The 26,996-nt window shown below is 52.3% G+C and overlaps 2 protein-coding genes across 3 annotated transcripts in view; one reads left to right on the forward strand and one right to left on the reverse strand.

Moving 5' to 3' along the window:
* Positions 1–296: 296 nt before the first annotated feature.
* Positions 297–11,687, forward strand: Ptges (prostaglandin E synthase). Its single transcript, XM_032901846.1, has 3 exons — positions 297–459; positions 2,726–2,808; positions 10,680–11,687. The coding sequence occupies exons 1-3, from the start codon at positions 331–333 to the stop codon at positions 10,927–10,929; spliced, it is 462 nt and encodes a 153-aa protein (XP_032757737.1). The 5' UTR covers positions 297–330; the 3' UTR covers positions 10,930–11,687.
* Positions 11,688–21,193: 9,506 nt separating this feature from the next.
* The window catches only part of Prrx2 (paired related homeobox 2), a 35,815-nt gene continuing 30,012 nt past the window's right edge, over positions 21,194–26,996 (reverse strand). Inside the window, exons 2-4 of one of the 2 annotated variants that reach the window (XM_032901848.1) lie at positions 23,981–24,155; positions 22,898–23,076; positions 21,194–21,652 (exon numbers count right to left, since the gene is read on the reverse strand). In XM_032901848.1, coding sequence (XP_032757739.1) covers positions 21,517–21,652; positions 22,898–23,076; positions 23,981–24,155 — 490 coding nt within the window. In that variant the 3' untranslated portion in view covers positions 21,194–21,516. Of the gene's footprint in view, positions 21,653–22,897; positions 23,077–23,980; positions 24,169–26,996 lie in introns of both variants that reach the window. The other variant, XM_032901847.1, reaches the window with a different exon arrangement.

The raw sequence follows: 26,996 nt of genomic DNA on the forward strand, positions 1-26,996 counted from the left end.
TGATATTGCAGACTGGGGTCGGCGACCTGATGATGTTAAGTGAGAAAACAGACTATGTAGTCTGAGTCTTTGCAAAAGAACAAGGGTCCTGAGCCAAGGACGGCATGGGACACCTCCATTCCTCTGCTTCCCCCAGCACTCGAAGCAGAAGTCTCTGGTTTCCTTCTTGACTTGAGCAGGGGGCCTGCGGCGCTGATCAGGGTGGGCGGGGAGTAGGCGGGGGCGACCGCCTACTCAGGGTTTGCCCCGCCTCCTCCTTTCCATAAACCGCCTTGGGGGACAGTCTCACTCTCAGTCCCGGTGTCCCGGAGTCCAGGCTGGCTAGCTGAGATGACTTCCCTGGGCTTGGTGATGGAGAACAGCCAGGTGCTCCCCGCCTTTCTGCTCTGCAGCACACTGCTGGTCATCAAGATGTACGCGGTGGCTGTCATCACAGGCCAAGTCAGGCTGCGGAAGAAGGTGCGTGCGCTGGTAGGGGTGGGGAGGGAGGAGAAGGAGATCAGCACTCTCCTGGCTTTTCCATGCAAGAAAGTCTGGGGACTGAAAAACGTGACAGAGATGTTATCTCGGCGTACAGTGGGAGCAGTTTCAAGGCTGCTGCCACCGCAGCCCTTCTGGAAGCTGGCTTGGCCTTCAGCTCCTGAACCTTCTTGGTATGAGAGCACTCCGGGTGGCGGGGTGGAGGAGTGGGGGGGTTTCCCTCGCGAGTGGAGCACAAGGACTCTGACAGCGAGAGGTCTCCGGACATGGCAGTTTCCCCGGCAGGCAAGGAGATTTCATATCTGGGTGGAACCGACAAAGCAGGAGCCTAAGAAGGCTTTCCGTGGAAATTCCCACTCCCCATGCACGCCGCATACACTCGTGGCACCCTCTAGCCTCGAAGGACTATAGGCGACATTCTCTGGTCCCAGTCCCGAACCTACACAGAGCTGGTGGGAGTGGCCAGGACTCCCGGACCCCTTCCAGGGGTCCATTGGAAGTTGCTAGAAAACAGAACCACGTAAGGCATCTGTTCTTTACGTGCACTTTTCCCTAAAGCAACATTTGTCCAGCCCAAAGGCGAGGGTCATGGAGGACGGGGTGGGAGCAGGTTGGGCCTCTTGCCTTCCAGCCAGGTTCAGCCCTGGGGCAGGTACTGACAGGAATAACTGCAGAGCCGCCACATACTGTCTCTGGCTCTTCTGTTTTGGTTAGTCCTGGGACAACAGATGCCAGGGAGAGATAACTACATTCTGTTCTTGTCCCCTCTGTAGGGCCCCCAAGGTTGAGCACTAAGTTACCACCAGGAAAGGCAGTGAGAGTTGGTTCACCTTGGTTGAGAAGCTTGGGCTTAGGAAATGCCTGCCTACTGTGGGCTCCTTCCACTCCCTTGGAAGTTAACTTTCTGACTCCAGAGCCTGACTTCCTCCTGGGCTCCTCTCCCGTGACCAATGATGCAGGGGTGGAGGGATGTCTCCTCTGCTTTGGGCCCTGGGGCCCCTCTGAGGCTGGCAAGAGGGACCAGGGTTACCCTCTCTGTAGAGAGGATGGGAGCCCGTTCCGGATCCTCTCCCCAGCAGCCTGGAGGGGTAGGCAGTTGAGAGAAAGCTCGGTGTCCCTCTCAGGGAACCTGGAGACTGGAATGTCGAACACACCACCCATGCTGGTCCTTAAGACTGGTTCCTACTGGAATCTGCTGTGCACAGCAGCCGCCGCAGGCCCTTCCTGGAAGTGCATGCTGAGTGACCCTTGGTGACTAGAGGTGGCAGCCTGACACCTGATTACAGGAACTCCATTGGTGGCAAAGCTGGGTCCTCAGAGTTGGGGGCTTCGGAGCCAGGAGGGAGGAATTCAGGGTGGGAGATCCTGGCCTCTCTGTGCCGTTTTACATTTTTCTCAGGCAGGGCTGGAGCAGGCTCATCTACTAGCTGGGGCTCCCAGGACAGTCCCAAGTGAAGCTCTGTGGGCTTCTTTCTCCTCACAGTTAGACAGGTTGATTCAGATATCACCGGAGTTGATGGGGGAGCTTTGCCGGAGAGCTGCAAGTCAGTCGTGAACAGAGACCCTCAAAGACGGGTATGACCTCAGGCCTCTGCTCTCTTTTCCATAGAGATACTAGGCCCTCCTTTGGCTGCCCCTGCTTTCCCAGTGATGCCCAGGTGCTCCAAGTCGTCCTGAGTCTGTAGACAAGGCTGTTGGAGAGCAGAGAGCTTCAGGGCCTGGTGGGCAGTGAGGGGCCTAGCTTTTGACCAGGCTCCTGAGTGCCCTAAGAGTTCCTACCTAGCTGTTTGTTTTCATCTTTCCAAATGGGGTCTCACTACGTGGGCCAGGCTGCCCTCGAACTCACAGAGATCCACTTACCTCTGCCTCTAGAGGGCTGGGATTAAAGGCGAGAGCCACTCTGCCCTACTATTTATCTTGTTATAATTTACTTTTTGAGGTTCTGGTAATCGAACCTAGGGAGGGACTCACTCATGCTAGGCAAACACAGAACCTGTGTCCCTCTTGTGTATATTCTAGACTAACACAGTGAGCTCCAGGCGGATGGTCTCTCATAACCTCTGAGTCCAAGACATGGGCGGGAGGCGCCCTTGAGCTTCCTTACCATGAGCTTCCGTTCTGTGGCACAGAGAAGAGGTTTGGGGGGAGCAGGGTGAACAGTTGGTAGACCCTGTGGCTGTCCCCTAAGCCCTATCCTGAGGCAGGAACCTCCTCAGGGTGGTGATCCTCAGCTACTGTGTTTCAGGCTTTTGCCAACCCCGAGGACGCGTTGAAACGTGGAGGTCTCCAGTACTGCAGGAGTGACCCAGATGTGGAGCGCTGCCTCAGGTGAGTACCTGTCAGTGTTTAGGACTGGCACCTGTCCTTGCAGAGTTTCGCAACCGGGGACATGAGAGTCCTCTGAGTGTCTAAGGGTCTCTTTGGGCCTGATTTCTCCTCTCAGACTACTACAGTTTACTCATTACGCTTGTCTTGGAGCAAGCAAGTTCTCACGATCTGGAATTACAAAGTTCAAGGTTGGTGATGCGTGTCTGAAAGCCCAACGTCTGGGAAGTGGAAGGAGGACTCTCGATCCCGGTTCTAGGCCAACTACAGAATGAAACCATTTTTTAAAAAAGATGTATTTATTTATTTTATGTACTGAGTACACTGTAGCTGTCTTCACACACACCAGCAGAGGGCATCAGATCCCATTACAGATGGTTGTGAGCCACCGTGTGGGTGCTGGGAATTGAACTCAGGACCTCTGGAAGAGCAGTCAGTGTTCTTAACCACTGAGCCACCTCTCCAGCACCCTGCAGCGTGAGACCAAGCAAACAAACAGAAAAAGAAATACAAGTGAGATGCTGTGGCTTGCACCTGGGATCCCAGAATTTGGGAGGTTCAGGCAGGAAGACCAGGAATTAAGACAACCTCTGCTACAAGTAGAGAACCAACTTCCACAGCTGGGTCTCCAACTTGTATGTGCATGCACACACACACACACACACACACACACACACACATCTTCTTTCTCTATCTCTCTATTTCTAAATGTAATAATAATAACGATAATAATAATAATTAATAGTAGTTATTATTATTTTGGTTTTTTAAGACAGGTTTCTATGTGTAACAGGCTTGGTTCTCCTGGAACTCACTTTGTAGGCTAGACTGGCCTCTGCCTTCCAAGTGATGGGTTTAAAGGCATGCACCGACATTCCCAAATATTTGTTTGTTTGGTTTTGGTTTTTGTATTTTGGTTTTGTTTGGTTTTGTTTTGTTTTAGAGACAGGGTTTCTCTGCGTAGCCCTGGCTGTCCTTGAGGTCACGTAGACCAGGCTGACCTCGAACTCAGAGATCTGCCTGCTTCTCCCTCCTGAGCACTGCGAGTGTCCAGATGTAAAAATCATTTTTAAAGGTAGTCTTAAGCCTAGGTATTGTGACACATACCCATGACAGCAACGTTTTGGAGGCTGAGGCGGGAGAATTTCCCTGAGTTCCAGGCTGGCATAAGCGAGAGGTTAAAGCGCAGCCTCATGAAGCAAAGCTGTGTAAACTTCCCCTAGAGACTCAATGCCGATTTTTAGCAGCTGGCTCAGTATTGGGGTTTGGGAACATTTCTTTGCTGTAATCTTGTTGGTAATCCAGAGTGAAGAGGGGCTACTGGGGTGATGTAGGCAAGGAAGATGGGCAGCTGGACCCGGTGAGATGTGAAACAGACCAGCACACACAGCTCCCAGCATAACCCCTGCCTCACAGGCAGACATGGGTGGAATGCTGTTGCTTCCCTAACAGAATTCCCCTCTGAAAACAAACTCCCAGAGGCTTTCCTTATGTTTTTCTTAGCCATTGACAGCAATGTACACACTTGTGGTTTTTAAAAAAAAAATGACAGCAACGTGTCATAGGAAGTGAAACTCCAGGCTTTCTAGCAGAGAGATTGGCTAATCTGTATGCGTTCCATCTGGCGCTGTCCATGCGTCGTTTAGTGAGCACCTACTATGCGGCAGACACTGGTACTAGGCACTGGCTGGTTTCATGGATAAACGGCCTTGCCCAATCATGACCTTACTTGATTGTCTGGGCAATTCTGAGCCACTGAGAGAAGGAATCCAGACAGTGATCCCAGCCAGTCAACAACGTGTGTGTGTGTGTGTGTGTGTGTGTGTGTGTGTGTGTGTGTGTGTGTAGGACACATGTGCCTGTTGGACCCCTTGGAACTGTGGTTACAGATGGCTGTAAGCCTCCATATGGGTCCAGGAATTGATCTCAGTGGTCTTCCTCAAGAGGAATAAGTGCTCTTAATCCCTGAGCCAAGGGGTTGGGGATTTAGCTCAGTGGTAGAGCGCTTGCCTAGGAAGCGCAAGGCCCTGGGTTCGGTCCCCAGCTCCGAAGGAAAAAAAAAACCAAAAAAAAAATCCCCGAGCCATCTCTCTAGCCAGAATTTTATTTCATATCCTCTCTAGAACTGCAGCTTAAATGGTTGGCATTAATCTAGCATTTTCTGAACGTTCCCCACCCCAAGGATGTAGAGATCCACTTGGTGAAGCTTCTTTTTTTTTTTTTTTTTTTTTTTTTTTTTTTTTTTTGAGCTGGGGACTGAACCAGGGCCTTGTGCTTGCTAGGCAAGCGCCTACCACTGAGCTAAATCCCCAACCCCCCGGTGAAGCTTCTTTTTAGGACTTACTAGGTACTTGGGCTGGTGGACTGGGCACCTGGGTAGCTCAGGAACCCTGCTGACTCCTCACACATCACAGGAAGTTGCGATTTGGAGATGAAGTTCTGGTTGGTAGAGTGTGTGTATAAAATAGAGTTGGAGGCTAGCCTGGGCTAAATGAGACCCTATCTTCTGAAAGGAAGGAAGGGAAGAAGGAAGGGAGGAAGGAAGAGAGTGGTAGCAATTTTTTTTAATCCCACTACTTGGGAAGCAGAGGCAGGAGGATCTCTGTGAATTTGGGTCCAGCCTTATCTACACAGTGAGTCCCAAGCCAACCAGAACTGTGCAGTGAGGCCCTGACTCTAAGAAGAAAGTGTATTAGCCGAAGTGCAGAACTGAGAATCACGCCTGCTCCCCACCACTGGGCACTGGATGGAGAGGAGGTGGGGTGGGGACAGTTAAACAATTAGAACCAGGGCGGGGCCCATGGCCCACCCTGCTGTGAGCACAGGAAGCACAAAGGCTGGATCTTGGATTATAAATGCGCTTGGCAGAGTAGCACATGCTGGAAGACAAACCAGCCTGGCTCTGGGGGCCATCGGGGGCCAGGTTTAGAGAATGGAGCCGGAGTGGCAGGACAGGGTACAGTGGCTAAGAGCACTCGTTGCTTTTGTTGAGGACTCAGGTTCAATTCCCAGCACCCACATGGTGCCCTTTTCTGACCTCCTCAGGCACTAGGTACACATGTGGTACACATACGTACACGCAGCAGAAAACTCACACAGGTAATAAAATAGAATAATTTAATTCTGTTGTTTTTTGTTTTTCCGAGACAGGGCTTTTCTGTGTAGCCCTAACTGCCTTCCAGGTCACAGAGATCTGCCTGCCTTTGCCTCCCTCGTGCTAGAATCGAAGGTGCAAGCTGGCCTAAAATTGTTTTAAGATTAAAAAGACGAACGGAGCAGAGACCGCCTGGAGTGGTCCTCCCTCGCTGCGCCTGGAATTCTGGCCTGGGGGAATATCAGCAGCGGGAGTTCAAAGCCAGCCTTAGCCGCACAGTGTGGCAGCAGAGGCTTGCACGGACCACTCCGTGAGGCAGCTGTGGGGAACGACGAGGCCTTGTGTGGATGTGTAAGGAGCAGTGAAGTCCTGAGTGTGTATCGTTGACATATGCACGGCCATGCCAAAGACTAAAAGCTTCATATCCACGGGGGCGGCAAAGCCTTCCCCAGGTCCCAAAGGGGCAGGCTGGGTAAGAACTAGAAACTGAAGCCTGACCTGCTTCCAGTTGGAGACCTGCTCTCCTACAAAGACCTCCTGAACCCCCACCCCCTGTTCTGTACACAATAAACTCCTGAAGGAGAGCACAGCCCACCAACCCCAGCTTTCCTGTAAGCAGGTCTGTTCTGTCAGTCATTCTCTCTCTCTCCCAGTCAGAGCAAGCCCCAGCCTTCCAGGACGTGTACCTGCCACCTTTTCCTCCCAGGACTTGTCTGCATTTACAGATGGGGATGTTTTTGCCTGCAGCTGTGTGGGAAATTCTAACACAGGGCTGTTTCCCCAGGGGGAACACCTGACCCTGTTCCTCCTGTTTCTCACTGTTGGGGCTTTTAGTCTGAGGAAAGCAGTTTGCCAGGAAATTGGGCCGCCTCTGCTCCTCAAAGGACAGTGTGTCTATCTATTTATCAGCAATGGACACAGGCTCAGAGAGGAACAGACACCTGCCCGTGGCCTGAGGGCTCCTGTTGACAGTCAGAGCTGGTGGCCCCTGGTGGAACCCCCGTTTCTCACTAGGGTGGGTGAGGGCCTGTGGCAGGTTATCAGCTGGAGGAGAAGGAGGAGCAACCACTGGTCTAGCAATGTCCAGACCGGGGCTAGTGATTTGGAAGTAGCCATGATGGGAGGCGGTGGTGACAGGGCCTTGCATTCTACTTTTCTATATTCTCTGGGTACCAACACACACAGCACCCCAGCATTGAGGAGAGTGATGTTATCTGTAGGAATGAAAGTGGCTTGCCAAGGTCTGACCCTGGAGCTGTAACCCGGTCTTGCAGGAGGGCTAAACCTCAGCACCCCATGCCTCAACCGCACCCCATTGCCTCAGCCCTACCCTTTGCCAAGTCCCTTCCTGCACCTCCCCTTTTGGCACCAAGCCCCATCCTCCTGGAACCCTGAGCTCACGTTCACGTGCGTGCGTGCAGCTCGGGGCGAGCTGGCAGAGACATGTTGCTGAGCACTGTAACCAGCTGCTGCCATCGCCCTGGCCTGGGGTCGCTAGAGGGCTCTCCCCTGTGCTGACGCTTGCTGCTGCAGTCAAGCAGCCCTGTTCCCAAAGCCTGCTGAGGGTGCGGGGCAGGCCTGATGCCACGGGGCTGGGGTGGGGGGTGGAGGTGAGGGACTGCGCAAGTCTCCTCTGGTGGGAACTGGCTTTGGGCGACTTTTTCCTCACTCCAAATAGTGGTTATTGGCGAGACACACGGCTCCGTTTCTCTGTACGTGACTCCCTCCATGTCTCTGTTTGGATCCTGTGGCAGGTGAACTTTTTGTTTTTTCAACATCCTGGTTTCCCCATTCCTCCCTGCTCCCTGCACCACTGTGGCTTTGTGGGGGCTCCCTTGTGGTTTTAGACAGAGAGGGAGGGAGGTGCCGGGGCAGAGCTCTACCCGTTCCCAGCCACCTCTCCCTCAGGCTCACCCCTCTGCTGCCTGGAGAGGAACCAGGGAAGTGTGTTTTCTCTGGGAGGCCCTCGTCCCCAACTGGGGGCCTGCTGTACAGACTAGGGGACCCCCTTCTCCTACCCGCATCCCAAACTTCCCGACCCAGTCTATGGTCTACGGATTTTCTGCTCACATCTGTTCTCAATTGGTTTCTGAGTTGGAGTCTCACGTAGCCCAGGCTAACCACAGAGCTGCTGTGTAGTCAAGGCTGGCTTTGAACCTCTAAGCCTTCCAAGGGCCTAGAATACAGGTGTGAGCTAGCACACCTGGCTCCAGACTCTCACTTTTAGCGCCCCTTGGTAGAGGTGTGCTTGCACATCCGTGCGAGCCCAGGGGCCAGCCTGGGCTGCTGTCTCTCTTGTACTGTCCCACTGTGTTCCGAGACAGGACTTCCTAACTTGGAGCTAGGCCAGGCTGGCCAGCCTATGCATCTAAGGGAGCTCCCTGTCTCATTTCCTGTGATCTGGGATTACAGGGAGACCCAAGAGCACATGGGTTTAAACTCATTTCTTCACTGGACACTTTACAGAGGGTAGCGTCTCCCCAGCCCTCAGACCCCTTAGATTAAGGAGGAGATTGTCTGGCAACTGAGCCCCTCCCCCTCCCCGTGCTTTCCCCAAAACTTTCACATGATCGTCTACTCATAGCTCCCTGTGGCGGGCAGAGCTCATCTGAGACAGGTTAGTTTTCTGGGATGGGTTTTCAAGCGTGTTCCCAGACCGGCTCGTGTGGGGAGTCATAACGGCCTCAGCTCTTAGGTCTCCTGCCTTTCCCTGTGGTCAGATCCCTAGAGTCCATCCAGACCCGTCACCCTGTGTCATGGGCCACTGTGGTATCCCCCACAACAGCTGAGCGCTGCCCTAACCAGGTTTGCCCTGTGTCTGTGTCACGAGGTCATGATCCGGGGGGGAAAGGAGAAGGAAGAGTCACATGGATGTGTCTCAGGAAGATGGAGGCTGAATGCAATACCTGGGAAAGTTCCAGGCCCTGCCGGAAGTGTGGGAGTGTCTGTCTGTCTGTCTGTCTGTCTGTCTGTCTGCCTGTGTGTCTGTGTGTCTGTGTGAGTGTGGTGTGTTTGTGTATGCATGTGTCAGTGTGTCTTGATGTGTGTGTGTCTGTGGTGTGGTTTTTGTCTGTATATGTGTGTGTGTGGTGTGTATGTATGTATGTGTCAGTGTTTCTGTAGTGTGTGTGTGTGTGTGTGTGTGTGTGTGTGTGTTGTGTGAGAGACTGAGAGGGAGGCATGGTGTGCAGAGATCAGACTCCTGAAGGTAAGGTCTCTCACTGAATGGGGAGCAATACCCCATCTCCATCCTCTTTCCCGCTAGGGTTATAAGTGTTTGTAGTTACACCCAGCATTTGTCTTGTTTTAAAATATGATTAGTGGGGATTTGAACTCTGGTCCTCACGATTGTGCAGTAATCCCTTTACCCACTGGGCCTTTTTTATTTCATTTTTTTAAAGAAAGAAAGTCTTCTATATAGCCCAGGCCTGCCTCGACTTACTATGCAGCGGAGTATGACTCAAGATTTATTTACATTCTTATTATATGTGTTGCTTGCATGTTTGTATGTGTATACCGCGTGTGTGCCCGGTACCTTCAGAGACCAGAGGAGGGTGTCAGATCCCTTGGAACTGGAGTTACAGATGGTTGTGACTCACCATAGGGGTGCTGGGTTCTGAACCTGGGTCCTCCATGAGAGCAACAAGTGCTCCTCATTATCAAGCTTCTCTCCAGGCCCTGACCTTGAACTCTTGCTTGTAGTCATTTTCCAGCACACCCTGTCAAGTAGAGCTCGGGAGGAGCACATCCCCACCTGAGGATTTCGTATGCCCTTGGATGAATTTCATTTTCCTCATGTTGCCTGGTACCCCACCCCCACCCACTTCCCTCTTGTGTGCTTTACTGGGGCAAACAGGTCAACTTTGAATTCTGTGCTGTTCCTACCACAGGACCTTTGCACATGCTGGGTACATCCCAAGAAGATCCTTCCCCTTCCTGGCTGGTTTAGCATCATTTAGTCTGGGACACATCTCCACCCCCTGACTACTGCCCCAGTCCCCCTGCAGCATTGGGGTGCTGGGTGCTCCAGGCCCCTACTTGGTTCTGCCTACTTCTTCACACTCGGTAAAAAGTTGGTGGCTCCTTGCTAAGACTCATTTTTCCAACAGGAAACAAGCAGAGGCCGCTGAAATGGGTCACCACGAGAGGGCTGGGGCCAGGTTGGGTTGGCCCTTTGGCCAGCGCTGCTGGTTGGATGCACTGCAGCTGGAACTGGCTGCTCACAGAACTGGGACCGGTCCTGGGAAAGGTCATGGCTCGGTCACTGGGTTCATGTTTATCTTAGCGTTCATCGGTGGCTCTGGGCATTCACTTCTCCAGATGAGGGTGGTTTGATTGCCTGTTTCATCCTAGAGAGAGGTGACAGTCCAAAGGAGAACCTGGAAACTGAATGGCGGCTGTTGGAGTTCTCTCCGTGGGCTGTTTTTTATGGTAGGGTTGTACATAGGCCTCCTGCCGCGCCTGTTCCCAAAAGAGTCAGATAGCATTCGAGAAGGAAGGGAAGGTTCGCCAGAGTCCTGTGCTTGGCTGGGTTGATAAGTGGAAGAATCCTACAGTTATCTCTGCAAAGATGTTGCTTGGTCAGCTTTAGGGGTGGAAAGAGACAGAGACCAGCAGGAGACACGGCTCAAAATCGCCTTCAGAGAGTGTCACTCGCCTCTGACCCCAGTTCTCTGAGTCCGCCTTTTTCTGCCTGGTGTCTAAGGGACAGAAGGGACTGTGCGGGGTATGGGAAAAGCTAGGCCCAGCACTAAGCCTGCTGTCACCCTCTGCTCCCCAGAGCCCACCGCAACGACATGGAGACGATCTACCCCTTCCTCTTCCTCGGTTTCGTCTACTCATTCCTGGGACCCAACCCTCTCATCGCCTGGATACATTTCCTCGTGGTCCTCACAGGCCGTGTGGTACACACCGTGGCCTACCTGGGCAAAATGAACCCACGCATTCGCTCCGGGGCCTATGTTCTGGCCCAGTTCGCCTGTTTCTCCATGGCCCTACAGATCCTCTGGGAAGTGGCCCACCATCTGTGACCAGCAGCTGAAGCCTCCTCAGATACCACAATGGGGGACGGAGCCATGAAGGCTGAACCAGAGGACTTGGTGCCCCTTCTAGAATAGGGATGGGCTCAGGTCCAGGGTTCCTGGCTAAGCTAGGTGTGTGGATCTCTGAGCCCAATGTGCAAATGTGTGTCTTAGCCTTTTGGGACCCTGGGTGATGTGTCCGATGTGAACCACTTACAGATTGACAGAACGTCCTTCACCTCACAAATGCCTTAAACTTCCTCTTACCCATAAAGCAAAGGACAGAAGATTGTCCAACAGAGCCATCATGCCATATAGGGTTAAAGATGAGGGCTTCTCAGACCTACCTGTAATTCTGCCACAGCCGGAGGAGAGACACCTGGCTGGTATGTGTCTCAGGACATCCTCACAAGAGGCCCAGCAGTGGCCAGCTCCCAGTGGAGGTAGGGTGCCATGTTTTCAGAGGAGGGCAGGTCAGAGCTTCCCTGTCCCCTGTTGATACCTCTCTGTCCTGCCTTAGCTAGCACAGGCTCAGGGTGAGGCGAATGTTCCCAGCTCAGCCTGCTCCTGCATGGCCTTGGCTCCTCCAAAGACTGAAAGTCAAGGATGGGCTTTGACCAACTGCTAAAAAGTGCACCTGTGAGGTTTGAAGATGCCAAACGTCTACTCCTGTGAAAAATCTCACCTGTGTGTGTGCAGTGCTCCTCCAGGGTCCTCCTGAGACCGGTTCAGGCTTAGTCATTAAACAGCAGAGTGTGACCTGTGAACGTTCCGTGTCTAAGCCTCGTGCTGTCCCAGATGGCCCAGTGCCTACTGGGAATTTTCAGGTTCTGGGGTGCCTATGTTTTACTTTTGTGAGGCAAGGTCTCACTTAGCCCAGGTTTGGCCTCAAACTTACTGTGCAGCCAGGACAACCTTGAGCTAACAGCCTACCTGTACCTCCTAAGTGCTGGGATTACAGGCCTGCAATACCACGTGTCAAGCCAGCGCAGGCGCAGGCGACGTCTGGGTAGAAATCACTGCACCAGGCTGTTCCAGGGAAGTCCTTCTTCAGCAAGGAGCTCCCTGACAAGATGGTGTTTGCCTTGGGATCCAGAGATGTCTAAATCCTGCCTGCCAAGTCGGGACTCTTCCTGTAGCTCTGCCAACCTAGTAGCATGCTGGTTTTCTGCTCTGCAGATGGAGACAGAAGTGACCACCTCAAGGGGTAGGGTCTGCTCCAGAACCTGGGACATTCGGGCTTCCCACCCAAGGCTGCTGCCTAGCTATACTACCTCTCCTCCTAGTGGGACAAGCCCTGTGCCCCAGACCTGCTCTAATGGGGTTGGGAGAGAGATTGTTACTGGAAAGTTAGCCTCGGTTTCAGCCTCAAACAGCTACAGTGTTCTAGGAGGGAACAGCACTGCCCTCTGGTGGTGAGATGAAGCCTTTGCCCTTGGAGTGCTCAGCTGAGAAAACAAAAACTGTAGATAGGTACCAGCTGTCCCCGGAACACTAGGCTGGATGTGACCTTCATCTGTCACTGCCCCTCCCCCCCGCCTCAATTAATACTTAAAAATAATTTAAAGGAGGCATTTCTGCATTCTAGATATGATCAGGTGCATTTGGGCAAAAGACTTCTGCATTTTAATTTTATGTAGATGGGTGTTTTGTATGAGTTTATGTCTGTATCATATGTGTACCTGGTGCCCATGGAGGCCAGAAGAGGGTGTTGGATCTGAAGTTACAGTTGTGAGCCATCGTGTGGGTGCTGGGAATTGACCCGGGATCCTTTGAAGAGCAGCCAGTGCTCTTAACCACTGAGCCACCTCTCCAGATCCATTTTAGTGTTTTAGATGAGGGATTCAAGGGTCCAAGAAGACTTGTCCTGAATTCCTGGGCTAGGACAGGAGAGAACTCTGCAAGGGGGGCCCAGGAGAGATAGGGGCTGGAGAGGTTCGTGCAGGGCAGATAAATATTTAATTCAGTGTTTCCCTCTCTATGCAAGGCAGATAAATATTTATTTCAGTGTTTCCCTCTCAAGAAGGTAGGATTGTTAGGGCTAGGTGTTCTAGTAAGAACCTGCTAGTTGCCTGCTTCAGAAGACGCCTCACTCACGATGTCTGCGTGCTGCGAGGACTGCGAGATGGAGGCCAAGGGCCCCTCGGAGGGTCTACTCATGTGTCTGTTCTTGCCCATCCCCTGGCACTGCAGTGGGAAAGGCAGCAAACAAGGGACTGTGATAGCCTCATGTGGGGTAAGAAGTCTCGGTCCTCTGATCCCTGCTGGGCTGTCTAATGGGGAGGGAATCCTGCTGATGCAGCCCAGGAAGTGTAAAGAGATTCAAGTGTGCACACCTTTAATCCAGCACACGGGAGACGACAGACAGGTGGATGTCTGAGTTGGAAGCCAGCCTGGTCTACACAGTGAGCCCTTGTCTCAAAAACAAAGAAGTCAGCACTGGTGTGCTATGGTATGAAGTTGGCATTGGATGGGGTGGGAAACTGGGGTAAGAGGACCATTAAGGTGGTCAGGGGTATCCTTGCTATGTTCAAAGTGGGCGAGAGGTGGGGACGGTGGCTTCAGCTGGGTGTCATGGGGCAGCTGGCAGGAACAGAGGCAGGACCCAGTGACCTGTTCTGGCCCAGCCCTCATGGTAGGGAATTCAGGGAGTGTTCTCCTGGCTGCAAATCTGGGCTCCAGCCCACAGCACAGGGCACAGCAGTGTCCGGGGAGGCAGCTTGGCTGGTCCCTCCTGCCGATCCTACCAGAAGCTCACACAGCACCCGCAGCCCTCAAGCGCTGGTTCCACACCAGCATCCCTTGCTTCCTATTTTTCTGACCTGGTCTGAGGCCATCTGTGGTGGTTTGACTAGGAATGGCCCCCAATAGACTCATGGGTTTGAATGCTTAGCCTGTAGACAGTGGCACCGTTAAGAGGTGTGGCCTGGTTGGAGGAAGTGTGTCACTGTGGAAGCGGGCTTTGGGGTCTCACATCCTGGCAGGGCAGTTTCCTGCAGCCTTCGGAACGAGATGTAGAACTCTCAGCTCCGTCTCCACGTCTGCCTTCATGCCGCCGCGCTTCTCACCATGACAACAATGGACTGAACCTCTGAACCTGTAGGCCAGCCCCAATTAAATGCTGTCCTAATAAGAGTTGTTGTGGTTATGGTGTCTGCTCACAGCAATAGAAATCCTACCCCAACCCTAGGATCAGACACTGGTGTGGCTGGGCTCATGGGGCCCCAGGGTGGAGTGGATTGAGCAACAGCCTGAAGCCCTAGAGTCCCATACATAGGAGCTGGGCGAGGATGGGCCTCTAAGAACCTGGGAAGCCACAGCTGTCCCTACTTAGTGCCCAGTGTCTTGGGGACATGTCCTAACCTCTGAGTGAGTTGGTGTCCGTACGAACCCAAGGGCCAGTAGTCAGGCTGTCTGTCTGCATGTAGGGTGTGTGTGTGTGTGTGTGTGTGTGTGTGTGTGTGTGTGTACACATATTATCATAATATCATGGTAGATATGTGGAGGTCAGAGAACGCTGGAGAGACGGGTCAGTTCTGTCCTTCCATCTCATGAGCTGAGAGACTGAACCGAGGTCCTTAGGCATGGGAGCGAGTGCCTTTACCTGCTGAGTTATCTTCCTGGCCAGTATAATCTGTGGACCGCACTCTGGCAAAGCAACCGCACCCATCCTGAGAGCTGAGATGGCAGACACGGGCCAATGGCATTAAGTTGAGAATTGCCTAGCCATTCCTGGACCCGGACATTTATTCAGTCAAGTTGTCGGGTAATTAATTTCCCAGGATGCATGGTGTGTGCTTAGCCAGGCATAGTCACGCATCAATCCCTACTGGAATTACAGGCCACCACACCAGCTCACACGTAGTCCATCTTGTAGCCCAGGGTAGCCTGTAACTCACCATGTTCCATAGGCAGGCCTGGAACTCGATATAGGCCAGGCTGCCTCAAATTCAAAGCAATGCCCCTGCTCTCTAGTGCTGGATCTCACTGGTCTCACAGCCATTATTTTTAGTTTCATACCTGTAATCCCAGGGCTCAGAGGAGACAGGAGGATTAGAGGTTTCAATGTTAACTCCAGTTTTATAGATTTTGAGGGGTCTGTGAACTATTTAAGACTGTCTCGAAAATCAAACAGTCAGACATGGTGGCACACACCTTTAATCCCAGCACCCAGGAGGCAGCAATATAACAGACATATGCTGTGCGACACAGTGGCATAGGCTTGGGGTCTGATGTCACAGTGGCATAGGCTTGGGGTCCGATCTACTCTCCTTAAAGCACAGGCTCCCTTTGGCGGGCTTTCTTTTCTCCCAGGAGACAGCTGCGTGCAGGGCATGCAGTGCTGGTGGGATGTGGGATGCGCCTGCACCAGCCACAGGTCTGACCTACTTCACTTTGCAAGTTTGAATGAGGAAATTAGGGAGTCTGTGGGTTATGTGGGTTATTTTTGTCAACTTGACTAAAAGTGAGGGCCATCTGAGAATCTCAGTAGGAAAAAATTGCCTGCAGGCTGGCTGCAGTTCTTGTCTGCAATTTTCTTGACTTCTGATGGGCATGGGGGGGTCGTCTAGCCCACTGCGGGTGGGCAGGTTGTCCTGGGCGGTATGTGAAAGCAGGCTGGGTCAGCCACGGGGAGCCAGCCACGGGGAGCCAGCCAACGGTGTCTGCATCAGCTCCTGCCTCCAGGTTCCTGCCTTCAGTTCCTGCCCTGACTTCCCGTCCCGGTGGACTGTAGGCTGGGAGATGAGGCAAACCCTTTTCTCCCCAAGCCTCTCGTGGTCACCATGTTTATCACAGAGGGAGAAAGCAAAACAGGGCGGTTTCTCTTCCTGTTCACCAGACAGAAACTTAGAGTTCAGAATCGTTCTGTCTTCTATTTTTGTTCAATATGTTGGCAGTCTAGAACTTGACTGTTTGTTTGTTTGGACACACTAGTTTATTAAGAATTTAAAAATTTGGATGTGTTTGGATCATGTTCGATCTCCTACTACGTCACCTAACTCTTCCCAGGTGCACCTCCACCTTCCCACTCTTTTCTTCTTTCCCCTTCCTCTTCCCCCTTTCTTCTTCCTGCTCCTCTCCCTCCTCCTCCTCTTCCTCTCCCTCCTCCTCCTCCTCCTCCTCCTCCCCCTCCTCCTCCTCTTCCTCCTCCTCTTCCTCTCCTCCTCCTCCTCTCCCTCCTCCTCTTCTTCCTCCTCCTCCTCTCCCTCCTCCTCCTCTTCCTCCTCCTCTTATTCCTTCTCCTCTCCCTCCTCCTCCTCCTCTTCTACCCCCTCTTCCTCCTCCTCTTCTTCCTCTTCATAAAAATGTCCACCACCTCCAAACCAGATGTGGTGAGCAGCACTCTCTGAACAGGGAGGGCTCATTTCCTTGCCCACTCACAGCATCTAGCCAGCCTCCCTTTGAGACAGGAACGCTCTATAGTCTGGTTGACTTGAAATTCATTATGTAGACCAGAGATCTGCCTGCCTCTGTCTTCCAAGTGCTGGGATTAAAGGCTCCCCTGCCTGGTGGGAGGGAATATTTTTCGAGGCTTATTTTATTTTATCTATGCACACTCACCTGCATATGTGTCTGTGTGCCATGTGTGTGCACGGCCCACAGAAGCCAGAAGAGAACAACAGAATGAGCTCTCTCTCCTTGTGGCCCTGGACAAGAGTCACAGATAGGAGCTGCCATGTGGGTGCTGGGAACTGAATCCAGGTCCTCAGGAAGAAAAGGCAGTGTTAAATATACACCTGGCTGGGAGTGTTGACACATCCCCTTTTAACTGGGGAAGCAGAGGCAGGTGAATCTCTGAGTTGAGGCCAGACTGGTCTACAGAACAAGTTCCCAGACAGCCAGAGCTACACAGAGAAACCCTGTCTTCTCAAAATCACTCTCTTCTCTCTCTCTCTCTCTCTCTCTCTCTCTCTCTCTCTCTCTCTCTCTCTCTCTCTCTCTCTCTCCACGCACAGTGTTTGAGAGCAGTGGCTCCCCTGGAGCCGGAGTCTGGTGCTGGAACTGAACGGGGTCCTGTGTAAGAGCCACATACACTCTTAACTACCACATTGTCTCTGCATCCCCACGGAGGGAGGATTTTGACTTTCTCAGTGTCTACCTCTCACCCTGTGCTCCGCCACAGTAACAGCTGCTGGATGTGCAGCTCAATTGGTAGAGAGCTTGTCTAGCGAGCATGCACAGCGCTAGGATCCACCCCAGCATCACTTAGGCCAGGTATGATGGGGCATGAAGTGCTCTGCCCAAGGCCCTGAGCAAAACTGAGCAACACGCTGTGGTCTTTTACTAGTCTGTCTGTTTGTCTGTCTGTCTGTCTGTCTGTCTCTCTCTCTCCTCCTCCTCCTTCTAGAATCTTTCTCTCACTCTGTTCCTCCCTCCCTCCTTTGTCTACTATAAGAAATAAAAGCAGACACAATGTCCTCTTTCGTTGGTAAAATAGGCAAAGCCAGGGAGAATGGAGTCCAAGTCCTCCTGGGCTGGGCTGGGGCCTCAGGTACCTTGACTTTATAGAAAGACGATAGCCTGGGACGGGTGCCCAGGAAGCTGCCCACACAGATCTGCAGCCAGGCACAGCGGGGACAGCAGTGTTTAAATAGTTTCGGCTTTGCAGAGAGGGCGGCAGGCCCCTCCCTCAGCTTCCCAGAGCAGCATGTGCAAACTATTAAGTCAGTTTATTTTTTCTAGAGTGCCAGAGTGGAAGTGACATTGACGTCCTCCTGGTCATCTGTGGGAACAGGGCCTCCAGCATTTTCCAAAGCTGGCATGTCTGGGGCCCTCCTTGCGGGCCCCCACTAAGTGGGACCCCATGTCTAGGGCAGACAAGCCAACCTTCAGGGATTTTTTTTGTGGTATTTTGTCTCTGGGGACTATAAAGTAGAAAGTTGGCAAGCTTGGGAGTAGGGTGGGGCGGAGAGATGGCTCAGCAGTTAAAGTCGTTTGCTGCTCTTGCAGAGAACTCAGGTTCCCAGCCCCCCACCCCCCCCCCCCCCCATCATCAGGTAGCATGCATCTGCCTAGAACTCCAGTTTCAGGGGGGAACTGATGCCCTCTTGTGGCCTCCACAGGCACCTGCAGCTCCACCGTGCACACACAGACAAGCAGGCAACATACAATGCATATAAATAAAAATAGATTTGAAAAAAAATTGAAATAGAAAGATGGAGGGTCCACTACTGTGTCTACTTTTAGGTGGTGTAGGGTGACGTGTGTGCTGGGCAAGCAATCTACCAACAGAGCTACACCCCAACCTTCCAATACCTTCTGAAGAGACACCGACGCCCGGGGATGAGGAGATGCCTCAGTGGTCGAGTGCGTGCTGCTCTTTCAGAGGATGTGAGTTCGGTTCCCTGCACAGAATCAGGCAGCTCGCTGCATATAACTCCAATGCCTGGGGATCTGATGCCCTCCTCTGGCCTCTTTGGGCACTACACTCACATGTGGCCACACGTGTATACACACAGGAGAGAGAGAGAGAGAGAGAGAGAGAGAGAGAGAGAGAGAGAGAGAGAGAGAGAGAGAGAGAGAGAGAGAGAGAGAACGAACCACTCCTCCGTTGCTGGTGGGATTGCAAACTGGTACTGCCACTCTGGAGATCAATCTGGTGGTTCCTCAGAAAATTGAAAATGGTTCTAACTGAAGACCTAGCTATACCACTTTTGGACATATACCCAAAAGATGTCCCAGCGTACCATAAGGACACATGCCCCATGTTCATTGCAGCCTTATTTGTGATAGCCGGAAGCTGGAAACAACCTAGATCTCCCCCAACTGAAGAATGGATACAGAGAATGTGGTTCGGGCTGGAGAGATGGCTCAGTGGTTAAGAGCACCCGACTACTCTTCTAGAGGTCCTGAGTTCAATTCCCAGCAACCACATGGTGGCTCACAACCATCTGTAATGGATCCGATGCCCTCTTCTAGTGTGTCTGAAGACAGCTACAGTGTACTTATATATAAATGAATAAATCTTTAAAAAAAATAAAACCAGAGAATGTGGTTCATTCAAACAGCTATTAAAAACGAGGGCATTATGAATTTTGTAGGCAAATGGATGGAACTAGAAAATGTCACCCTGAGTGAGGTGACTCAGGCCCAAAAGGACATGCATGGTATGTACTCACTGATAAATGGATATTAGCCAAAAAGTACAGAGTACAACCTACGGACCATAAGAAGTGTAACAAGGGCTGGAGAGATGGCTCAGCGGTTAAGAGCACTGACTGCTCTTCCAGAGGTCATGAGTTCAATTCCCAGAAACCACATGGTGGCTCACAACCATCTGTAAAGAGATCTGATGCCCTCTTCTGGTGTGTCTGAAGACAGCTACAGTGTACTCATATATAATAAATGAAAAAATCTTTAAAAAAAAAAAAAAAGAAGTGTAACAAGCAGAAAGGCCCACGTGAGGAGACTTCAGTCCCACTTAGAAGGGGGAAGAAAATAATCACAGGAGGCAGGGGGGGGAGGGGCCTGGGTAGAAGAGGGAAGGAGGAGGGAAAAGGGGGAACAGGATCAGGCATGGGGGGTGGGATAGGAGAGAAGCCCAGAGGGTTAAGACAATGAATGGAAAAAAGCAGCCTAGGGAGGGGAGGTGGGGAGACTCTCTAGAAAGTACCAGAGACCAGGGGGGTAAGAGACACTCAGGACTCAATGGGGGTGACCTTAGCCAAAATGCCTAAACTGGGGAGAGGCAACTCGAAGAGCCCACCTCAAGTAGACAGATAAGGCCTCAAGTGAGGAACAGTGTTACTAACCCAGAATTGTTCCTTTCTAAAAGAACTTCAGGGACAAGAAGAGACTGAAGGAAAGGCAGTCCAATGACTGGCCCTATGAGGGGGCACCACGGCCTGACACTACTACTGAGGCCATGTTTTGCCAGACTGGAGCCTGGCATGGCTTTTCTCTGAGAAGTACTAACAGCAGCTGACTGAGACAGAGGCAGATACTGACACCCAACCACTGGACTGAAGTTGGGGTCCCCTATGATTGAATTAGGGGGAGAACTGAAGAAGCTGAAGGGGAAAGTGACCCCATAGGAAAATCAACAGTTTCAACTAACACAGACCCCAGGGAGCTTCCAGAGACCAGCCATCAACCAGGAGTATACAGGGACTGGTCCAAGGCCCTGGTGCATATGTAGCAGAGGACTGCCTGGTCTTGCTTCAGTGGGAGAAGATGGGCTTGATCCTCCAGAGGCTTGAGGCCCCAGGGAAGAGGGAGGCCTGGATGGGGAGCACCCTCTTGGAGGCAAGCGGGGAGGAGAAATGGGATGAGGAACTGTGGGAGGGGGGATTGGGAGGGCATCAATGACTAGAATGTAAATAAAATAATTTAAAAAGACTGTGTATCTCTTTGCATTTGCCAAATGCATACAGGTACCCACAGAAGGGTGAAGAGGGCATTGGGCCTCCTGGAGGTCATGGAAGTTTGTGAGCCGCTCACTATGTGTGCCGGTATTTGAACTCAGCTTCTCTGGAAGAGCAGCAAGTGCTCCTAACCTCAGAGCCATCTTTCCAGCCATGTGGTGTTTAGTTTAAATCATCAACCTGATATAATATGGAATCATCTAGAAGGAAAAGTCTCATGAGGGGTTGTCCAGATCAAGTCGGCTATGGCAGACTGTGGCAAACTGGTTGTCTTGATTACATTAAACGATGTGAGAAGACCCACCATTGTGGGCGGCACCATTCCCTACGCTTGGAGGGGGGCAGGGTTCAGTCTCTCTGCTCTTAACTACAGAAATAACCAGCTGCTTCAAGATCCTGGCACCTTGACTTCTTCACAGTGCTGGCTGTCTCCTGGTGTTATAAGCTAATATAAATCCTTTCTCCCCTTAGTTGCTTTTTGCCAGCGTATTTTATCCCCGCAACTGAAAAGAAATTAGGGTACCTCCCACGGATGCCACACTTCCACATGCTCAGCAGCAACAATATAATCCCTGAGCCCCTCTCCACCTTCTAGGAATGGTCATCCCTCCCCTACATCCCCATGGAGTGAAAGAGATGTGCCCTGGCCACCATCCAGCAAACTCCTCTAGGTGTCCCAGTGGGGCTCAGAATGGTTCTGCCTCCTGCCCCTCCTCCCACCTGAGGACCACACTTAAAGCTCTATACAGGTGTGCAGGCAGTGAGCCCCACTGAGGCTGCCGCATGAGCCAGCCCAGGCCAGGCGTTGCCATTAGACATCTACCTACCAGGACAGCTATAATTCAGGCCACCGAGGTCCTGGCACCCTCTGGGAGCACCCGTCTTGCCCTTCTGAAGTCTCATGGAGCTTAAGAAAAATGGTTTTATTCCTTAAAGAGAAAAGCTTTTTGGTTTTAATACATAAGTAAGTGAGTTCCTTGGCGGACTCCAGCTCCGCCTTCTGGCCAGGCCACCCCAGGGGCCTTAGGCCACAATCTCAGCCACCATAGCAGTGACCTGTTTAACTGCTGCTTCCAGTACCCAACAGGCCTCTGGGACTCAGAGAGCTGCGATGGAGAAAAAGGCACAGGAGAGGCTGCCCAGTTTGTCTGAGGACAGGGACGGACAAGGCTACTTCCTTTGCTGCGGTCTGCCATTGGGCCAGGAAGGAGGCTGGGCCCAGTGCACATTGTCAGTTCACTGTGGGCACCTGGCTGTGGTGTAAGCTGAACTCTTTGGCCTTGAGGCGAAGGCTGGCGATGCTGTTGGCCATGTTGACTCCAGGAGTTGCAGGACTTGAACCTCCGGGGCTGTAGGGAGGCACCGAGCTGCGGAGACAGGAAACACAGGACTCCATTGGTGAATCTGGCTAGTCCTACTTCCCCTGATGAGCTCAGGGTAGCCTTGACCAGGGTTTCAGGGTTGAGGGAGGAGACAAGCATCCAGGGGTAGCCTCCCCAGCCCACACCACTATAATCCCAACACCTCAGGTGCTGAGGCAGGAGGACGGCCTAAGCTACACTGTAAGATGTTCACCTTTTATTTATTGGCATTCCTCTCTGGATTGTGACCCTCCTGAGAGTGGGACATGTGCCCTGTCCCCTAGTACTGCTCTGTGCCCAAACGCTTCTAGGTGAGGATAGGTCAGGGAAGGAAGTTGGAGACCTACGGGCCTTACAATACCTGCTCCCAGAGGCTCATGGGAGGACATGGAACTCCTGGAGCTGTAAGACATGGTGGCCCAACTAGCATCCCCTCCTTCCCTCCTGGCCATCTTGGAGGAAGCCAGGAAATCTTTTTAAAGATTTATCTTATGCTTTACTTATGCGTATGATTGTCTGCCTACATGTATGTCAGTATACCATGTGAGTGCCTGGTCCTTATGGAGAGTGTCAGATCCTCTGGACAATTCTGAACAGCTATGTGGTTTCTGGGAGTGGAACATGGATCCTCTGCAAGAGCAGTCAGTGCTCTTAACTGCTGAGCCATCTCTCCGGCCCAAGGAAGGAGCTTTTTATTCTATCTATCTATCTATCTATCTATCTATCTATCTATCTATCTATCTATCTATCCATCCATCCATCCACCCATCTATCGTCCGTCTGTCTGTCTGTCTGTCTGTCTGTCTGTCTCAACAATGCCACTCTTCATGGCTCTGAACCTTGCCAGGGTCACAGGACAGAAAGACTTGTCCTCAGGACTCCCAGACTCTGTTTCCCGTATGTAGGATGAACAGAGAACTGGGTCCAGCTTGAAACTTCCTGCAGCCTTCTAATTATCTCAGTGTGGAGCCCACTCCATGGCAGGCCTGGCTTCCCCCCATCTCTACATGTGTGTGCCTACAGACAAGCATATCAATGCTTATATGGACATACACACGCTTATGATCCCATGCATATGTGAGCGCTCACATGCAGGCTCCTAAACCACCCCCCCACACACACATACTGTCATGTACACACACACTCACCCACACACCATCCAGCTCTCTTCAGTTCCCCAGAGAGGTGGCCTTAAGGATCCCATGGGTGACTAGCTGCACCTGTTGATAGAAAGGAGGCCCCCACTCTCACCTGTAGGGGGACGATGCTGGCCAGGAGAGATAATCTGGGCTCAGTGTGGTAGGTCGGGGGGCCACAGGCTGCTCAATGGCTGCCTCCTGGCCATAAGACTTGAGCAGCGAGGCAGAGCGGGTAGCCAGCATGGCACGTTCGTTCCGGCGAAACTTGGCACGGCGGTTCTGGAACCAGACCTGGGAGGAAGAACGTGGCAAGCAGGGTTTGGAGGACTTTGAGTGAGGGGATCTACATCCTTGTAGATCTGGGTACACACTTGTGGTACCCCAGACCTGAGCTGGTGGCTTCATTTTCTGACCTTCTCTTGACTCTTCCTTTAGAATAGGGATGACCAACACTGCCTGCGTTACGTGCTGGGAAGTACGACATGCGAGGAAAGCAAACAAACAAACAAACAAACAAACAACCTAAGGAACAGGTGAGCCCTTCGGTCCTGTGGTTACAAGGGGAGGGGGCACCCAGGGCAGGGCTCTCCCAAAAGCTTCCCACACAGTCCTGCTCTAAGGTGCTAGCTGTGTGTGTTTGTGGTGTGTGCATGCACATGTATTCATGTGCACGCATTCACATACATGGGTGTGTGCACCTTTATTTTGCACCCCAATTGTCTTTTTCTTTCTATTTATTTGTTTGCTTTGCTTTGTTTGTTTATTGAGGAAGAGTCTCACTGAGTCTGGAGACTGCCCGTTCTAGACTGGCTGCCAAGGATCTCCCAGGATCCTCTTGTCTGCACCTCCCCAGCACTGCGGGTACACAGTGCCTCCCTCTGCCTCTTACATGGGGGCTGGGGTTCTGAACTCAGGTCTTCCCTCTGTGGCAAGCACTTACCACTGGGCCGCCTTCCCACCCCTGTTCTACACTTTTACCTAAGCGTTAGCTCCCTGAATCATAGCATTGCCTGCGCGTAGACGCAGACGCATCTACTCATTTCAGGGTTAGACCCTAGCTTCGTCAGGTTTCCATCTCCTGGCTCCAGGTGCTCTGAGCTAACCGTCTCCACGGGCAAGGGCCTGTCCCTGGGTCAACGGTGGCCACCAGCCTAGATGTGGGATCCCCGGGAGCCTCTGGATGGACCCCACTTACTTGGACACGTGCCTCACTGAGGTTGACACGGCGGGCTAGCTCTTCACGCACAAAGGCGTCGGGGTAGTGTGTGCGCTCAAATACACGCTCCAGCGCCTGCAGCTGGCTGCTGTTGAATGTGGTTCGATTCCGACGCTGCTTCTTCTTCCGTTTGGTGGCACTGCCATGGCCGGGGCTGGGACAGTCACCTGAGGAAAGATGGAGAGTCAGTAATGTGGCTGCTCTGTGAACACAAGGTGCCCTGTGCCACATGGGATCCCCGTGGCCCTGTCCAGGGACATTAGCCATCAGCTACCCTTATACTGGCTTTCTTGAGTCTCTTTCTGCAGGACCTACACATTGGAACATGTCCTCTTAGCTCTCCTGCTATCTTTGGCCTATGTCTGTCCATCTTCTCACCCACCTGCTCATCTGTCCACCCATCCAAGTATCCGTCCACCATATATCATCCATCCATCCATCTATCCATCCACCTACCTTTCCATACATCCATCAATTCATCAATCCACCCACCCATCCACCCATCCATCCACCCATCCACCCACCCACCCACCCATCCACCCATCCATCCACCCACCCACCCACCCCCCACCATCCACCCATCCCCCACCCACCCCCCCATCCACCCACCCATCCCACCCCATCCACCCACCCACCCAACCACCCACCCATCCATCCATCCATCCACCCATCTGTCCACCCACCTGTCCATCCATCCACCCACCCAACCACCCACCTGACCATCCATCCATCCATCCACCCATCCACCCACCCGTCCGTCCATCTATCCATCCATCTGTCCGTCTGTCCATCCATCCACCCATCCATCCATCCATCTGTCCATCCATCCATCCATCCATCCATCCATCCATCCATCCATCCATCCACTATTCATTCATTTGAGTCAGTGTCTTTCTTTCTCTGAACTAGAGCTAGACAGACTTTGTGGCCCCCAAATCCCTAGGATCTGCCCGTCTCTACCCAGACCCGTGCTACAGTTACAGGTACCTGGCTTTTCACATGGTTGGTGTGGGTCTGAACTCAGATGCTTGCACAGCAGGGACTGTACCCACTGAGCCAATTCCCGGCTTCTAAAGTGTGTGCTTTAATAGCCGAGACACATCACTGCCATGGTGCCGTGTCCAGGAGACATGGGAAAGTATGAAACAGAGCAAAGGCCCCAGCTTCCCCTGTCCCATGCCCCGTGGTCCCTTGCAGTGCCCTGTCTGCAGGGACAGACTGCAAGCATGCAGCCATGCCCTGTGCGATGCGGCTCTGCGTGCTCTGGTCTGTTTTACTTATCAACATTCTGGAGCCTTCCCTCTCCGGTCTGCACACTTAACTCTGCCTTCCCTCCTAACCCTCCCTCTAGCTGCAAAAACCAGTTTTCAAATTAATTTTTGCTCTAGCCCCCCAGTATTGTTTTTTCAAGAATAATATAATGTGCGTAGTACTTCCTCTCTCATCTAAGGGCGTCGTTTGTGCTATCCATGTTTCTCCCCGTGTAACAAGCCTTCCAGGGCTCATTTATTTAGTTGGCGGACGGGACCTAGCGCTCAGTCCCTACACAACTGTGCTGCAGACTGTTAAAGGGCCCTCCTGGTAGACACTTGGTGTGTTTCGAGTCTTTGGAAGCTAAAAGAATATCCGATAAATTGGCCCATTGTAAACGGGAGCTTCGGGTTTTTTGCTGAGCACATTTGCTGTGGATTCCTAGAGCTGGGAGTTCTGGCCAATGAGTGTGAGATGTGGCCCCTCCACTGCTGCTCCAGAGGCCGCGTGTCTGTTCCTCGGCCGTCAGAGCCTGTCATCAGGCCATCTTTGGAGTTCTAATCCATACCTCGTGTTGCTTCCAAAACCCTGTGATTTAGGGGCAGAGCACATGCCTAGCATAGAGAAGACCCTGGGTTTTGTCCCTAACACCACAGAAGAGAGGGCGTTAGTTGGGGGAGAAGGAAATGAAGAACGAGGGGTCAGCAAGATAGCTCGGTGGCTAAGGGGACCTGCAGACAACCCTGAGTTCAATCCCCAGAACCACATGGTGGAAGGAGAGAGCTGCCTCCCTGAAAGATGCCCTCTGACCTCCACCAGACTCACTGTGAACCCGCCTGCCCCCACCCCTCACTATATATATATATATGCACATATATATATGGAGAGAGACACACAGACATAGACAGACACAGACACACAGACATAGACACAGACACAGACACACAGACATAGACACAGACATAGACACAGACACGGACACACAGACATAGACACAGACACAGACACAGACACAGACACAGACACAGACACAGACACACAGACATAGACATAGACATAGACACAGACACAGACACACAGACATAGACATAGACATAGATAGAGGGCAGGTTTCTCTGTGTAGTCCTGGCTGTCCTGGAACTCACTCTGTAGACCAGGCTGACTTTGAACTCACAGAGATCCACCTGAGTGTTGGGATTAAAGACAGGTGCTAAAGCACACCCCTACTCCTGACCCCAGATCCCACTTTCGATTTATTTATTTTCAGTCCTGGGGATGGAACCAAGGCCTCGAGCTACTACTGACCACTGAGCTACTGCCCAGCCCTGCAGACTCCCCCCGCCCCCCACTGCTGGGACTTGGACTAACACTAAGAGTTAGGGACAGTGTGCTCCAGCATACCCGCCAGCCTGCCCCTCCATCCCCGTGTCCCATGTCCTGGCATTTCTGTTTTAAAATAGCAGCAGCTAGGCTGAGGGACCCCGGCACATCAGACGAGTGGGAGTTACACTCAGAGTTTCCCCCATTGGGAAAGATTTGCAAATGGGAGCCAAATGCAAGGGGAGAGGCAGCATCCGGGAACCGCAGTAGGGCTGGTGCAAGCTGGCCTTGTTACCTGTCCCCTCCTCCTGCTCCCTTGTCACTCCACACCCGTCTGGTCTTAGGAGAAAAGGATAAGATGGATGAGTGTGCCTGGTGCCTGGGAATGTCCCCACCCCCACCCTCCCTTCACCCCTCCCCTCCC

This window comes from Rattus rattus, chromosome 5, assembly GCF_011064425.1.
Source record: "Rattus rattus isolate New Zealand chromosome 5, Rrattus_CSIRO_v1, whole genome shotgun sequence".
In the NCBI taxonomy this organism is placed as follows: Eukaryota; Metazoa; Chordata; class Mammalia; order Rodentia; family Muridae; genus Rattus; species Rattus rattus.

Coding starts and splice junctions, on each gene's coding strand:
- Ptges (XM_032901846.1), top strand. CDS start 331: ATGACTTCCCTGGGCTTGGTGATGGAGAACAGCCAGGTGCTCCCCGCC. Junction 460..2,725: donor AAGTCAGGCTGCGGAAGAAG/GTGCGTGCGCTG, acceptor ACTGTGTTTCAG/GCTTTTGCCAACCCCGAGGA. Junction 2,809..10,679: donor GATGTGGAGCGCTGCCTCAG/GTGAGTACCTGT, acceptor TCTGCTCCCCAG/AGCCCACCGCAACGACATGG.